Raw genomic sequence first — 14734 nt, 5'->3', positions numbered from 1 at the left:
ATATTGACATTAAATTACAATGTGTTTTCATGTCAATATATACCAATTCACATTCCAAAATCCAAATCCCACTGAATAGTACAGTATTTCTGAGTCATAAGCAGGCTACTTCTTAAGCCTGGCTTGATGAAACTGATTTTGAGGTGAACTAAAATATTATCTTGTCTATTAAATCGCTTACCTCAGTTTTGCTTTTGCTCATGGGCTAAATTTGTGGTGTGGTCACTTTCTTTGGTGGGAAATGAAAAACAAAACATGGAGAATTACATTTAGACAGACAGACAGACAGATAGACCGACAGATAGATAGATAGATAGTCGTTTTGTCGCCACCTGGTGGCACCTCATTTACTACAATTAGTTACTGCAGCACTGTTAGCATATTCAAATATGTTTATGAGAGTCAGGGTGTTACCTGTTTCAGAACCTGAGTGTATATAACTCAAACAGAGCTGCTGAATCCATTGACTATATGTAGTTTCTTATGTGCATGTACTGTATATTTTCTTTGTTTTTTGGTCTGACTGTGGTTGATTCCCTTCAGACTTTCAATGATATCTGTGTGATTTTATTTTTTACATTTACAAAGGAAATATTGTGTTTTGATCCTGCCTATCAGTTTATATCTTCGTAATGACCTCAAATGAAACAGACATTTACTATGAGAATGTGTTTCTCTGCTATCCACTCCTGCCAGACTCCTGTCCAAGAGCTCATCGTCTTACTGTCCTTAAAGTGGCAATGTATGCTTTCATGGTGCTGATGATCCTCATAACAGTTTTTGGGAATCTGCTCATCGTCATCTCCATCTCTCACTTTAAACATCTACAGTCTCCAACACATCTGATCGTTCAGTCTCTGGCAGCTTGTGATTGTCTGCTGGGGTCTTTTGTTATGCCGTACAGCATGGTGCGATCTGTTGAAGGCTGCTGGTATCTGGGAGATTTTGTGTGTAAAGTGCATTCTAGTTTAGACATGACCTTCAGCATTTCTTCTAAAATGCATCTCGGTTTAATATCTGTTGACAGGTACTGGGCCATTTGTGATCCTTTAAGGTACAAAATGAGGGTCACAAACAACACTGTGGCTGTATTTAGTACCTTCGCATGGATGTTTGCATTTCTCTACAGTTTTTCTATTGTGTTTTCAGGGGTGAACACAATTGGCCTGGAGTCGTTTATCATGCAGATTTACTGTGTGGGAAGTTGTGTTCTGTTTTTTAACAAACAGTGGGGTCTTATTTGCTCAGTTCTCACATTCTTCCTTCCTGTAACGACCATGAGCTCTGTGTATATGAAAATCTTACATGTTGCAAGAAAACATGAGAAGGTTATGTCAGAAAGAGCGATTGTGCCAGCAGCAGGAGGGTTGAAGAGCCAAAGCTCTGCTCAGAGAGAAGGAAAAGCAGCTAAAACTCTGGCCATTGTCATGGGTGTTTTTTATCTCTGCTGGCTGCCTTTTTTTACCGCCACTGCTGTTGATCCTTTTATCAACTTTGCGACTCCTGTTGATGTTTTTGATGCTTTGGTTTGGTTTGGATACTTTAACTCCACCTGTAACCCCTTGATCTATGGTTTTTTCTACCCTCGCTTTCAGAAGGCCTTCAAGACTCTCATATCCACTTATCTCTGTGGCTCAAGCACCTTGATACTTGAATGAATTTAGCTTTGTTTATTACATGTTAATGCTATTGTAAGACATTATTTGGCCTGGCATTCATTTTCTCTGAAAATCACCATAAAAAAAAGACTAACCATCTGGAAGAAAGATATTATTGGAATATTGACAAAACTGAAATATTGCTTTTTGGGTGCAAAAATAAAGGGTACTTTTTAAGTGTGCTATTTTGATTTAGGATCTGAAAATATTTGTTCACAATGACATGTGAATTTAAAATATTTTATTTAATATTTCTTTTTTTTTTTTAATTATTTAACATTGGAGTTATTTAAATGCTTAATATTAGGTAAGACTTACTTTTTACTCACCTTTTAATCTAAAAAATTATTGAAAAATTCTGTTTTCTGAATTCTGTCTATAAGTATTCATCAGTCATTATCCCATCTCTTATCCACATAAAACTGTATTACAGTTTTTTCTCAATCGCTTTGGCTCAGTTCTCGAATGAGACTTTTTTTCTTCTCAAAACAACAAGTTCAGGTCTCTGAACAATTAGTTTCAACATCAGATTTGGATTTCTTATTTATTTAAGCAATGTGCATGTGTTTTGGCACATGTGTGCAAAAGAATGAGTACAATTTGCACAACATCTTTGTTGATCCAAACTGATGAGTTGATTCTCATTGAAACGGTTGAACTCTTTTACAACTTCTAAACATTCTTTCATCATGTTAGCCTCTATAGGCAAAATGATCCATTCAGTTATCAAAATCTGTCAGACATGCATGTATATTCATTCCTTAAATACCTATATAGTGGAATAATGTCTTCTGAAATGGCTTGCCATTGTAATGAAATAAGAATCACAATCTTGCCAATCAAGTTTGGAAGCATACAGTAGGCTATATGGAGTTTTCTCAGCACAATCACTATCATTTTTGAACATGCAGGAACGTCTTAATCCCTAAACAGCAACAGCAGTTTATTTTTGTAGAAATATGTTACATGTAAACTGAAAATACACAGTTGTTTGTCATGGAAGAGCAATAGGAAGATATGTAAGAACATGTGGTGTTAGGGGAGGACATACTGTAAGAGAATATGTAAAATGAACAAGGAACTGTGAATTTTCAGTTTACATGTAATGCATTTCTTCAAAAATAAATGTGCTGTATAAAAATGTTTGGTCGCACTTTATATTAGATGTCTTTAACTACTTTGTACTAACATTCACTGTAAATGAATTATTTGATACAATGCACATTCATGTTTTTACTTTTTACGTATTTTAAAAAAAATACAGCTGTAATTACACTGTTGAGCCTTCCGTTACCCCTTAAAGGTTTAGTTCACTCAAAAATGAAAATTCTGTCATTTATTACTCACCCTCATGTCATTCCACACCCATAAGACCTTCGTTCATCTTCGGAAGACAAATTAAGATATTTTTGATAAAATTCAATGGTTCAGTGAGGCCTGCATTGACAACAAGATAATAAACACTTTCAGATGCCCAGAAAGCTACCAAAGACATATTTAAAACAGTTCATGTGACTACAGTGGTTCAACCTTAATGTTATGAAGCGACAAGAATACTTTTTGTGCACCAAAAAAACAAAATAATGACTTTTCAACAATATCTATTAATGGCCGAATTAAAAACACTGCATTGAAGCTTCACAAATGTTTTGTTTCGAATCAGTGATTTGGATCCCCAAAGTCACGTGATTTCAGCAGTTTGGCAGTTTGATCAATTTTGAGCAATCTGAACCACTGATTCGAAACAAAAGATTTGTGAAGCTTCAATGCAGTGTTTTGAAATAGGCCATCACTAGATATTGTTGAAAGTATTCTCATTGCTTTATAATATTGAGGTTGAACCACTGTAGTCACATGAACTGTTTTAAATATGTTTTTAATAGCTTTATGGGTCTTGAGCAGAGACAGTGACTTTGCTCTCAATGCAGGACTCACTGAGCCATCGGATTTTATCAAAAATATCTTAATTTGTGTTCTGAAGATGAACGAAGGTCTTACGGGTGTAGAGCGACATGAGGGTGAGTAATAAATGGCATTATTTTCATTTTTGGGTGAACTAACCCTTTAACCCAGCCTTAAACCTACCCATACCACCAGACCTGTCACTAACCTACCCGTATCCACCTCAATAGCATCGCTAAGTGTTTTGCAATACAACATATACACAATAAGTACACTGAACAATTTTTTTTATATAAATACATAGTCGATAAGGACACCTAATATAAAGTGTGGCCAAATGTCCATTTTCTTTTTGTGTAGTGTACTACAGTATTAAGCCCTGTTTCCACCGCAGGAACTTTCCCCAGGATCTAATGAGGTTGGGGTGGGGGTGGTACTTTGTGTATTTTGACTGCAGGAACCAGGGTCTAAATAAAGTTCCGGTTAAAAATTCTCCCCTCAAAATGTCCCTGCCCACGAGGTAGTACTTTTTCAAAGTTCAGGAACTTTTAGGGGTGGGACTTGGGCTCTGAACATGCTGATAGGTTGCGTTCACGCAGCATTTTATTTCAACCACCATTTTCAAAAGTCTGTTGCGGTGTGTGCAGTAAGAGTTATTCGCTATTCGAATCAACATTGGAGTTTAAAAATATGACAGATGGACTGACGACGAGCTTCAGGCTTTATTAAGCTTATATTTGGAGGACAAAATCCAGCAGGAGCTGGAAAGTTGCGCACAGTCGTACGTCATGGGACTTAAACTTCATGATACTTTAGATCGCTATGAAAATGCACACAGCAACAGGTCTGGGGGTAAAAAAGTTCATGGGACAAATTGTTCCAGGTAATTTTGGTGGAAACGAGGCTTTAGTCTCACGTAGCCAGAGCTTCAGACTGACGGCAGAAGGTCTTGACTCCATCGCAGCTTTCATTGGCCAAGGACCGCCCAAGAGGACGTTTGACATGTAATGCAACCAATCACAGTTCGTTTTGTTCCACATCATGTTTAGGGGCGTGAAAATGTAAAGTCGATGTCCCTACAATAACAGACCGGCATGCATCTAATAATGATTCATTCAAGAACGTGCAACAGTGGAGCCACAAACTTCATATACTTTTGAAAATCCAGCCTTTAGTTGATCCTGGTAAGCACTCATTGTCACAGTTGTTAAAGGAACACTCCACTTTTTTGAAAATAGGCTTATTTTCCAACTCTCCTAGAGTTAAACAGTTGAGTTTTACCGTTTTCGAATCCATTCAGCCGATCTCCAGGTCTGGCGGTACCACTTTTAGCTGCAGCTTAGCATTGTTCATTGAATCTGATTAGACTGTTAGCATCTCGCCAAAAAATGACTAAAGAGTTTCTATATTTTTCCTATTTAAATCTTGACTCTTCTGTAGTTACATCATGTACTAAGACTGACGGAAAATGAAAAGTTGCGATTTTCTAGGCCGATATGGCTAGGAACTATACTCTCATTCCGGCATAATAATCAAGGAACTTTGCTGCCGTACCATTAGTGCAGCAGGCGCAATGAATGGATTCGAAAATGGTAAAACTCAACTGTTTAACTATAGGGAAGTTAGAAAATTTTCAAAAAAAGTGGAGTGTTCCTTTAACATGACTGCGCTCTTCTTCAACGAGGGGGTTTGGCTTCACAACATTTGTTTCCAGGAGGAGCGTTAAAGAATGCAACAAACACGTCTCCCGGACATCCAACCAACCAAATGACGACTTCGAAAATCCTGAAGTGTTTGCAGTTAAGTGTTATGCATCAGACATTCAGCCAATGGGCTGTGGGCGCGATGCCTGAGGCTGAGACTACTACAGTATTGACTTTTCCTAGTAAATTTTTATCTACTGCTGAAATCTTTATCTATAAAGATAGGTGTAAGACACAAGAGCATTCAGATAAAACTGGCATTCTTGTATAGTGTAGAAAACAGTGTCAACAAAAAAGTAGAAAACACATGCAATTTGGATATAACAAATATTTCCATAGTGAAAAAACATCTAAACATTTTGACCAGTGTGTCTCACACGATGATAAAAAGACTTTTTATTTTGGTGGTATTGGCCAATTTACTGACAAAATAACTAGGTTTTGAAGCATGAATTAAATGTTTTGGGTGAGTAACTACATTTTGCTGACATGAACATGATAGATAGATAGATAGATAGATAGATAGATAGATAGATAGATAGATAGATAGATAGATAGATAGATAGATAGATAGATAGATAGATAGATAGATAGATAGATAGATAGTCATTTTGTCTCCACCTGGGGGCGCCGCATGTACCACAATTAGTTACTGCAGCACTGTTAGCATATTCAAATATGTTTATGAGCTTCAGGGTGTTACCTGTTTTGGAACCTGAGTATATATATAGCTCAAATGGAGCTGCTGAATCCATAGATTATATGTAGTTTCTTATGTGCATGTACTGTATATTTTCTTTGTTTTTTGGTCTCTATCTGACTGATTCCCTTCAGAGTTTCAATGATATCTGTGTGATTTTATTTTTTACATTTACAAAGGAAATAGCGTGTTTTGATCCTGCCTATCAGTTTATATCTTCGTAATGACCTCAAATGAAACAGACATATACAGTGAGGATGTGTTTCTCTGCTATCCACTCCTGCCAGACTCCTGTCCAAGAGCTCATCGTCTTACTGTCCTTAAAGTGGCAATGTATGTTTTCATGGTGCTGATGATCCTCACAACAGTTTTTGGGAATCTGCTGATCATCATCTCCATCTCTCACTTCAAACAGCTACAGTCTCCAACTCATCTGATCGTTCGCTCTCTGGCTGCCAGTGATTGTCTGCTGGGCTCTTTGGTCATGCCGTACAGCATGGTGCGATCTGTTGAAGGCTGCTGGTATCTGGGAGATGTTGTGTGTAAAGTGCATTCTAGTTTAGACATGACCTTCAGCATTTCTTCTTTGATACATCTCAGCTTAATATCTGTTGACAGGTACTGGGCCATTTGTGATCCTTTAAGGTACAAAATGAGGGTCACAAACAACACTGTGACTGTATTTACTACCTTCGCATGGATGTTTGCATTTCTCTATAGTTTTTCTATTGTGTTTTCAGGGGTGAACAAAATTGGCTTGGAGTCGTTTATCATGCAGGTTTACTGTGTGGGAAGTTGTGTTCTGTTTTTTAACAAACAGTGGGGTCTTATTTGCTCACTTCTCACATTCTTCCTTCCTGGAACGATCATGAGCTCTCTGTATATGAAAATCTTCCATGTTGCAAGAAAACATGCAAAGGTTATGTCAGAAAGAGTGACTGTTGCGGCAGCAGGAGGGTTGAAGAGCCAAAGCTCTGCGCAAAGAGAAGGAAAAGCAGCTAAAACTCTGGCCATTGTCATGGGTGTTTTTTATCTCTGCTGGCTGCCTTTTTTTACCGCCACTGCTGTTGATCCTTTCCTCAATTTTGTGACTCCTGGTGATGTTTTTGATGCTTTGGTTTGGTTTGGATACTTTAACTCCACCTGTAACCCCTTGATCTATGGTTTTTTCTACCCTCGCTTTCAGAAGGCCTTTAAGATTCTCATATCCGCTTATCTCTGTGGATTCAATGACTCAAACACCTTGATACTTGAATGAATATTGTCATATTAACTTTTATAACTTTATTTTAATGCTAGTCCATCTATTAATAAATAATTATAATTTTGTTTATTAAATGTAAACATGTTAATGCTATTGTAAGAAATTATTTGATATGGCATGCATTTTCCTCTCCAGTTTAACCATCCCAAATGTTAGACAGTATTGTCTTAAAAATGAATCAGGACAAGACTGAAATATTGATTTTGGGTGAGAAAAACAAAGGGAAGTGTGTTATTTTGATTCAGATACTAAATCTAAAGTATGACTGGATGGGCTAGTCTTCACTCCTCATGTGCATCAATGAGCACTCATGATCCATGACGCTAAATCACTGGTTGTCCTTCCTTGCACCAATCTTGATAGTTACTAACCACCTTGCTGCCTAATAGGCCTATGTCTTACCCCTCGACAGGTGCCATTGTAATGATAGGCCTATAATCAAAGTTATTCACTTTACCTGTCAGTGATTTTAATGTTGTGGCTGTTTAGAGTAAATTTTTACAAATTATAAATGTAAAACAGTCTTTGTCTCCATCTGGTGGATCGGAATATATATGATACTTTGAAAGTACCTGTTAAAACAACAGAATGCAATGACAGTATCTTTCTCTATCCACTGATTAAAACAATATGATGGGATCATCTCCTGGACCAAAGCTACAAAATAAACTGCATGCTGACTGACCAGAATGAAATGAATCAAGAAAGCAAATAAAAAATAAACAAATATTTGTTCTTACAAAGCCTTATAGCCTTGGATAAAATTAAGATAGAAACCTCAACAGCTACCTAAATTTTCTGATGGGATTTACTTTTCATTTTCATTGCAGTACTGAAACATTTCATATGAATCGATAAGAAGGAAATAAATAAAATCACAAGCTTCTTTTCTTGGAAGTGATTTATCAGAAACCAAAGTTTACAGAGCACTCAATGATTGCACAAAGCTAGCCTTTCTTTCTGTTATGAAGCGTGAGAGAGACACTCCTTAAATTAACGCTCACTCCACTTCTTGCCACAGTCACTTTTCCAGTTTTGCTATCGATAAATTGTTACCTAAATAACCATTGTAACTTGACAGACGAGAACATAAGAACAAATGGAAACAGGAAACAAAGATGAGCAAATAAGCCCTTGACAACGAAACCAAAACTGGTTAAACAAGCATAATTGTGACAGAAAGATTGTAAGGTTGTGGCTCGGCCCAAAAGTGATGGTTGTTGGTGGTTGATTTTTTCTATCTCTTTGAGAGATGGAGTGAGGTGCAGGAAGTCATTTTCCTAGAGAAAGAGAGAGATCATGATATAGATCGTAATAGTTTTTTTTTTTTTTACCATTTTGTTTCTGTAAATATAATTCAAAAATGGTTTTATATCATTAATCTTTGCAAAGTTTCTGATGATTGTGTGTCAACACTAACACTCATAAACTCAACACAAATAATGTAATTACAACAAAATTTAAATACTTTTATTGAAAAAGCTTTCATGTAGGTTTTATGCAACTAGTAGAATAAAAACACATTTGATTAGTTTTATTTATTTATTTATTTTATCTGCAATATTCGAAATACTTACTTGTGTGGGTTAAGACACAATTTCTCTCCTGGTATAGCCTTGTTTTGCTTGCTTGTTTTTACAGCAAGTATGAGATTCAGTTTAACGAAGAAAGATCATGTGATTATAATTTGACCCAGAAGTGACGTATTCAGTGTGTAGGTGGGAGATATCTTGAAGATATGTACTGAAACAGATCTGTCAATATAAAAAAAAAAAAAAAAAAAAAAGAATCTTTGCAAAGATTCCAACACTCTCAGTAAAAAAGTCTATATCTGGATTTAATGCATTTTGACAAGGTTTAATCTTGGTCCTGTAGCAATAAAAAGTTCCTTAAAATCTGGTTTCACACCAAAATAACACTAATAGAAGAGTTATTTAAAAAAAAAAAAAAAAAATTCTGTCTCCAACAACAAGTAATAATTTAGATCAGTTTAATCGATTTGATTGAAACTTTCATCAGAAACACCCACTTAAAGGGTTAGTTCACCCCAGAATGAAAAAGTCATTCATCACTCAACCTCATGTCGTTCCAAACCCTTACAACCCTTAAAGCCTTACAGGTGTGGAATGACATGAGGTTGAATAATTAATGACAGAATTTTTCATTCTGGGGTGAACTAACCCTTTAAGTGGGTGTTTCTGATGAAAGTTTCCTTACCAAAGCTTCAAGACACCTTGATGAAGATTCCACCTGCTCCATACGACACCTGTAAACATTTAGATCATTTAAAACACTTTTGTGCCGTGATAGTATATTATTAGTAGTAAATTATTCTACAGAATGTCTTTTTAACAATGTTTATTAAAATACTCACAAGGTTTTAATGTGGGAAGGCACAAGATCTTTCTCCGGATAGTTGCCAAACAATGGACAATATTATTTGATTCAAGAACTGTAACCATGCCAATGTTACAGTTCCCTCGCTGACAAATGTCAGTAGATGCTTTAAGTCAGGGGTGTCCAATCCTGCTCCTGGAGGACCACTGTCCTGCAAAGTTTAGCTCCAACCCCAATTAAACACACCAGAACCAGCTAATCAAGGTCTACTAGACATATTAGAAACTTCCAGGCAGGTGTGTTGAGGCAAGTTGGAGCCAAACTCTGCAGGACAGTGGCCCTCCAGGATCGAGTTTGGACACCCCTGCTTTAAGTGAAGTTCCTAAGCATAATTATGGGAGGAGTGAACCCATCTAATCTTTCAATTAACTCCTGGAGCATATAAGCAGCCGCTCACCCTGCTCCGGCATCAGCTGTTTTGGCATCCCTACACAGACCATCCCCAACTCCACCATCATAATTTAAGCATCTTGATACCAGACTCATCTTCTAAGCGTATCTAAGCTCTGCTGAAGCTGCTTCTTTTAGGGTCAATTCTCACTATTAAGTAGTTGTTTATTAGCATGTATATTACTAGGATATTGGCTGTTTATTACTACTTATAGAGCACATATTCAACATTCCTAAATCCTACCCAATACCTAACTTAACAACTACCTAACTAATAATAAGAAAGATTATAAAGATTAAAAGATTATTTTATGAAAAAAAAACATATATATATATATATATATATATATATATATATATATATATATATATATATGTATATGTATGAAGGTCTTTATAACATTACAGAAATTTAAATCTTTATTGTTGTTGATTAATAAAAACATTAATCAAACTTGTTTTTAATGTATTAAATATATAACTGAAATAATTTGAGAAGTTTTGGATCAGAAAAAATTAAGTTTTGATATTTTTTCCAATAACGTTTCTATCAAATAGTAAAACTTTGCCATATTCAGAAGGTTTTAATGAGTTTTTTTTCTATGAAAGCACCAATATACAATCCGACAACTGTGCCAGAGATTGAATAAACAGGAGTTCCACTGTCTCCTTCCTTGCCTGCTTCAGAAATAACAAATTCATTAGCTGCCATTTGCTTTTTCATGTTGTCATTTGGTTGTATTTTATTTAAGCAGATTTTAAAATGTAAGAATATACATCATTTTTATATAACTCGCCTATTTCTAGTTTTATGTTTTGTAGAGGATCTACACATCCTTGTAATTGCAATAAAGCAATATCCTGATTTACAAAAAATCTATTAGGAAAGTTAGGTATTACAGCATTTAAATATTACGCAGCTTTCATAATTTGGGAAAATGACAAATATTTTAAATTTTTCGAGATCCTTTAAAACGTGTTTGGCTGTCATGATAAACCTGGTTCCGTAATAAAACCCCTGACCTGTCCTGATCTCACTTTTCCCATCTGATGGCCAAAGTAAAATATAGCAGGGAAACTGTTGTTTTAATTTTACATTGTTATTTGACATAATTTTGCCATTTTGGATAACTATAGGACCAGAAATAGATTCTAATATTTTTAAACTGTCATCTAAAGTTTTATTCATATGAAAAGTTGAAGCAAAAAATTTTATTTTTAATTTATACCCATAAGAATAGATTTGCATTAGTAAGTGGAAAAGTATCAATAGTTTGACAATTGTTTTCTGTATTAATAATATTGTTCATTGTTTGAATCAGATCTCAATCTGAGAAAACAAAAGATACTGTTATTAGACAATACTGCAATCCTGCAACTTCAACAACTTAATTTATAGTGTACAATAAATATTTGTTTGTTGTCTAATGATTCTAATGTCTAAAGAGTCTAATGTTCACTAATGATTTGTTTTCCCTCGAACAACTAATATGCAAAAACTTTGTTTGAGATTAGAAACACAGCTCATTGTACATTATCATCTGTTAGATATGTATTTTTGTTCAGTTTTATGAAATATAACAATGTAAATTATGTACTATTCCAATACTACTTGAGACTAAATTGGCCCAATTTTTATATTCTATAAGTGAAACAGAAGCAAACTTTAAGTACATATAGTTTAAAACTACATTTTTAATTTGTACTGCAACTATAAGTGCACTAAAACTTATGTACTACAAATGAACTTATACTGATAGCAGTTAAGTACTTGTAGCACATTTTTTAGTTTATAAAAGCACATGTTGAAGAATACTCTCAGTAAAGGACTAGTTTAGTAGTTCTATACTGCTAGTATACTTCTAACTTTTCTTTAAGTGAACTTAATTTTTATATTACTATACTATAATATTTATATATTATATATTAAGGATATTACTATATTACTATTTAGGTATTAAAGGGTTAGTTCACCCCAAAATTAAAATTCTGTCATCTTTTCCTCACACTTATGTCATTCCAAGCCCATAAGACTTTCATTCATCTTCGAACACAAATGAAGATATTTTAATGAAATCTGAGTGATTTCTGTCCCTCCATTGACTGCAACACATTAACCCTCTGGTGCTGCTTGCGTGGCAGAAATGACCGATTTCTTCTCTTAGTTCAATTAAATAATTCGATTTTATGGTACTAAATTATATTTATGGAATAGTTATGATCCATTTAGTTAATCACTTTTTGCTAAATGGTGTGAAATTAATTGTTAATTAATTCCTTAATTAATTAATCCTTAAAAATAAAGGTGGAACCACTGTACTCACATGGACTATTTTAACAATGTCTTTACTACCTTTCTGGGCCTTGAAAGTGGTAGTTGAATTGCTGTCTATATGGAGGAGTCAGAGAGCTCTCAGATTTCATCAAAAATATCTCAATTTGCGTTCTGAAGAGGAGCAAAGGTCTTACGGATGTGAAACGACATGAGGGTGAATAATAAATGACAGAATTTTCATTTTTGGGTGAACTAACCCTTTAACAGATCATTTTCTTACCAATACAGAGGGTTACCATGTGCTACCATGTGACATACCAGATTCACATTAATCAAATATTTATGTTTAAAATGATAAAACTAAAATATAAACCTCTGGAACATCTGCTTGAATTATTCATGTATGGTAAGGATGTGCTAGGCTAATTGACAGTGGCAGTTCTGAAGAATTTTATATGAAATGATATCACAAGCTTCTTTTCTGATTTACAAGAAGTCTTCTTTTAGTGATTTACAAGAAGTCAAATGTAACGTAGCACTCAGAAAGTCATCGCACAACAACATTCTTTCTGTTAATAGTAAGAGAGACGCTCCTTACAAAAATATTCCTGCTCCTTCCTGTTTGCATCATAGTCATCTCACATTTCCAATCAATAAAATGCCAGCTCAAGGAAGAGGGAAACCCAGACATTCAAGATTTACAAGATTTGGCCTACTAAAAAAATCAGTATAACTAGTTGTTTGGTATTATGTCTCTCAAACTTTGGTATAATAGCTATTATCTGCATCAAATAAAACTAGTTTTGAAATCTTTAACTTGTCCCTAAACTGTGCAAAATAAATATCAAGTGTAAATAGTTCAGTTATAACCTTTTATTGGCCCTGTCCAAAATGGAAAAGCCATCTACTGGTTGTAATGGTAATTTAATGGTAATTTTTTATTTTTTAATGGTAACATTAGTTTTTCTTTGTCTGCTGTGACTGTATGTTTTTGAAACACATTTGTTGTAGCAAAAAAAGTCAAGGATAAATGTGATAAGGTTATGTAACATCAAATAAAACAATAAAACATCAATATCTAAACCTCTGTTAAATTTTAATGAAAACTTATGCAGATGTGTGACAGAAATAAAGTCAGTCTGGTTAGTAATAAGTGAAGCTGGTAATGCTGCTTATGGAGTTGTTAAATCAGATCTTGAAACTTTTAATTTATTCTTTACTCTTCAGTTCATTTCATCTAATGTTGTGTCTGAAGTCAACTGTAGTTGTGTTTATCTTCCCTTCATTGATTCTGCTTGTTAACAGCAGTGTAATTCACTGTCTCAAGAAAGCTAATGTAGGAACAAGTGAATGAGGGTATAGGGTGTGATTTGGGACACAGCCTCTGAGTGTCAACTTTGAGCACTGCTAATTCACATTACTGCTGTAGTCTACTTTCTCAAAAACAGCAAATATTACCCAGAATGCATTGTGTTGTATGGTTTATTACTGTTTATTTAAATTACAGCAAATATCTGTAAAAAAACAGGTATTTTTTGTATAATGACACACCCTTACCTGTAAAATTACATTTATTTTTAAAGGGGTCATGTACTGCGTTGTTTTATTGTTTTATAATGTTTACTGGGGTGCACTTATAATGTTAGTATGGTTTTGTACATACAAAATGGTCATAATTTATGAATAAAATACATTTTTCCTACCCTGATTTTAGCCCTCTGGTTTGAACACTCTGTTCTAAGGTCTGCTGTGAGACTTCAATGTAAACGCCCACTGCTGTGATTGGCTAACATCTTTCCATTTGAAAGAGTAAAAAGTATTACTCTCTCTTTTAGCGCGTTTTTACTATTACAGCTCTCAAGGTTAACTAATCGTGAAAAGTGTTGCATTACATTTAGATCTATGGCATTATATTTAGATTGTGGCATGAAAGGTTGCAGAGATGAACACTGTGTAGCCAATCACAGACCTGTTGAGTGCATGAAAGCAGTGATCTTGTCATTGCAACTCAATTTCTGTACACTAACAAATGCTTTCATCTTCACTAACAGTGCAAACGTGATATCACTAAGAGATTCGTTGAATTAAATGGGTGTTTTGCGCGTCAGTCATGATAAACTCGTGCTGTTTGATTGACAGCTTCAGTACGCACTGCTCCAACGATTGCAAAGGGAGCTTTCTTTGATCGCTTTCTTTATATAATTTAATCAGCGTTAAATAACAGATTATTTTCATCCTACTAAGAGAAACAACGCAAGTTGACATTTAGTCACTGTTTTGATTTACTGACACATGAAGAACATCTGACTGAATCATTACATATCAGATCAGGCATTAGAATTAACACAGTTACTGACATGTTGTTGCATTACTGTCGAGTCCAGGCACTGCACAAAATTTTGTAATCCTCAACGGCATGTTTATTGCTTGGTAGCTCGATCTGGT

The 14734-nt window shown here is 34.9% G+C and overlaps 2 protein-coding genes and 1 long non-coding RNA gene across 3 annotated transcripts; 2 read left to right on the top strand and 1 right to left on the bottom strand.

The window, feature by feature from the left end:
* Positions 1-1840, top strand: LOC125278770 (trace amine-associated receptor 4-like). The gene has a single exon (XM_048208106.1). The coding sequence runs from the start codon at positions 633-635 to the stop codon at positions 1656-1658; it is 1026 nt and encodes a 341-aa protein (XP_048064063.1). The 5' UTR covers positions 1-632; the 3' UTR covers positions 1659-1840.
* Positions 1841-5980: 4140 nt separating this feature from the next.
* Positions 5981-7770, top strand: LOC125278463 (trace amine-associated receptor 4-like). The gene has a single exon (XM_048207664.1). It carries the CDS (start codon positions 6187-6189, stop codon positions 7219-7221), a length of 1035 nt encoding a protein of 344 aa, XP_048063621.1. The 5' UTR covers positions 5981-6186; the 3' UTR covers positions 7222-7770.
* Positions 7771-8110: 340 nt separating this feature from the next.
* LOC125278464 lies at positions 8111-10315 on the bottom strand. Its single transcript, XR_007187150.1, has 4 exons — positions 9602-10315; positions 9445-9493; positions 8805-8981; positions 8111-8507 (listed from the first exon to the last, which is right to left on the bottom strand). It is a non-coding gene; the product is annotated as an uncharacterized LOC125278464 (long non-coding RNA).
* Between the last annotated feature and the right edge of the window lie 4419 nt (positions 10316-14734).

The sequence above is a fragment of the Megalobrama amblycephala genome, linkage group LG11 (assembly GCF_018812025.1).
Source record: "Megalobrama amblycephala isolate DHTTF-2021 linkage group LG11, ASM1881202v1, whole genome shotgun sequence".
Taxonomy (NCBI): Eukaryota; Metazoa; Chordata; class Actinopteri; order Cypriniformes; family Xenocyprididae; genus Megalobrama; species Megalobrama amblycephala.
Note: the sequence above shows the minus strand (reverse complement) of the source record. Positions and strands in the feature narration are given on the sequence as shown.

What these genes read in the sequence shown, in the direction of transcription:
- LOC125278770 (XM_048208106.1), top strand. Translation starts at nt 633, where the DNA reads ATGACCTCAAATGAAACAGACATTTACTATGAGAATGTGTTTCTCTGC.
- LOC125278463 (XM_048207664.1), top strand. Translation starts at nt 6,187, where the DNA reads ATGACCTCAAATGAAACAGACATATACAGTGAGGATGTGTTTCTCTGC.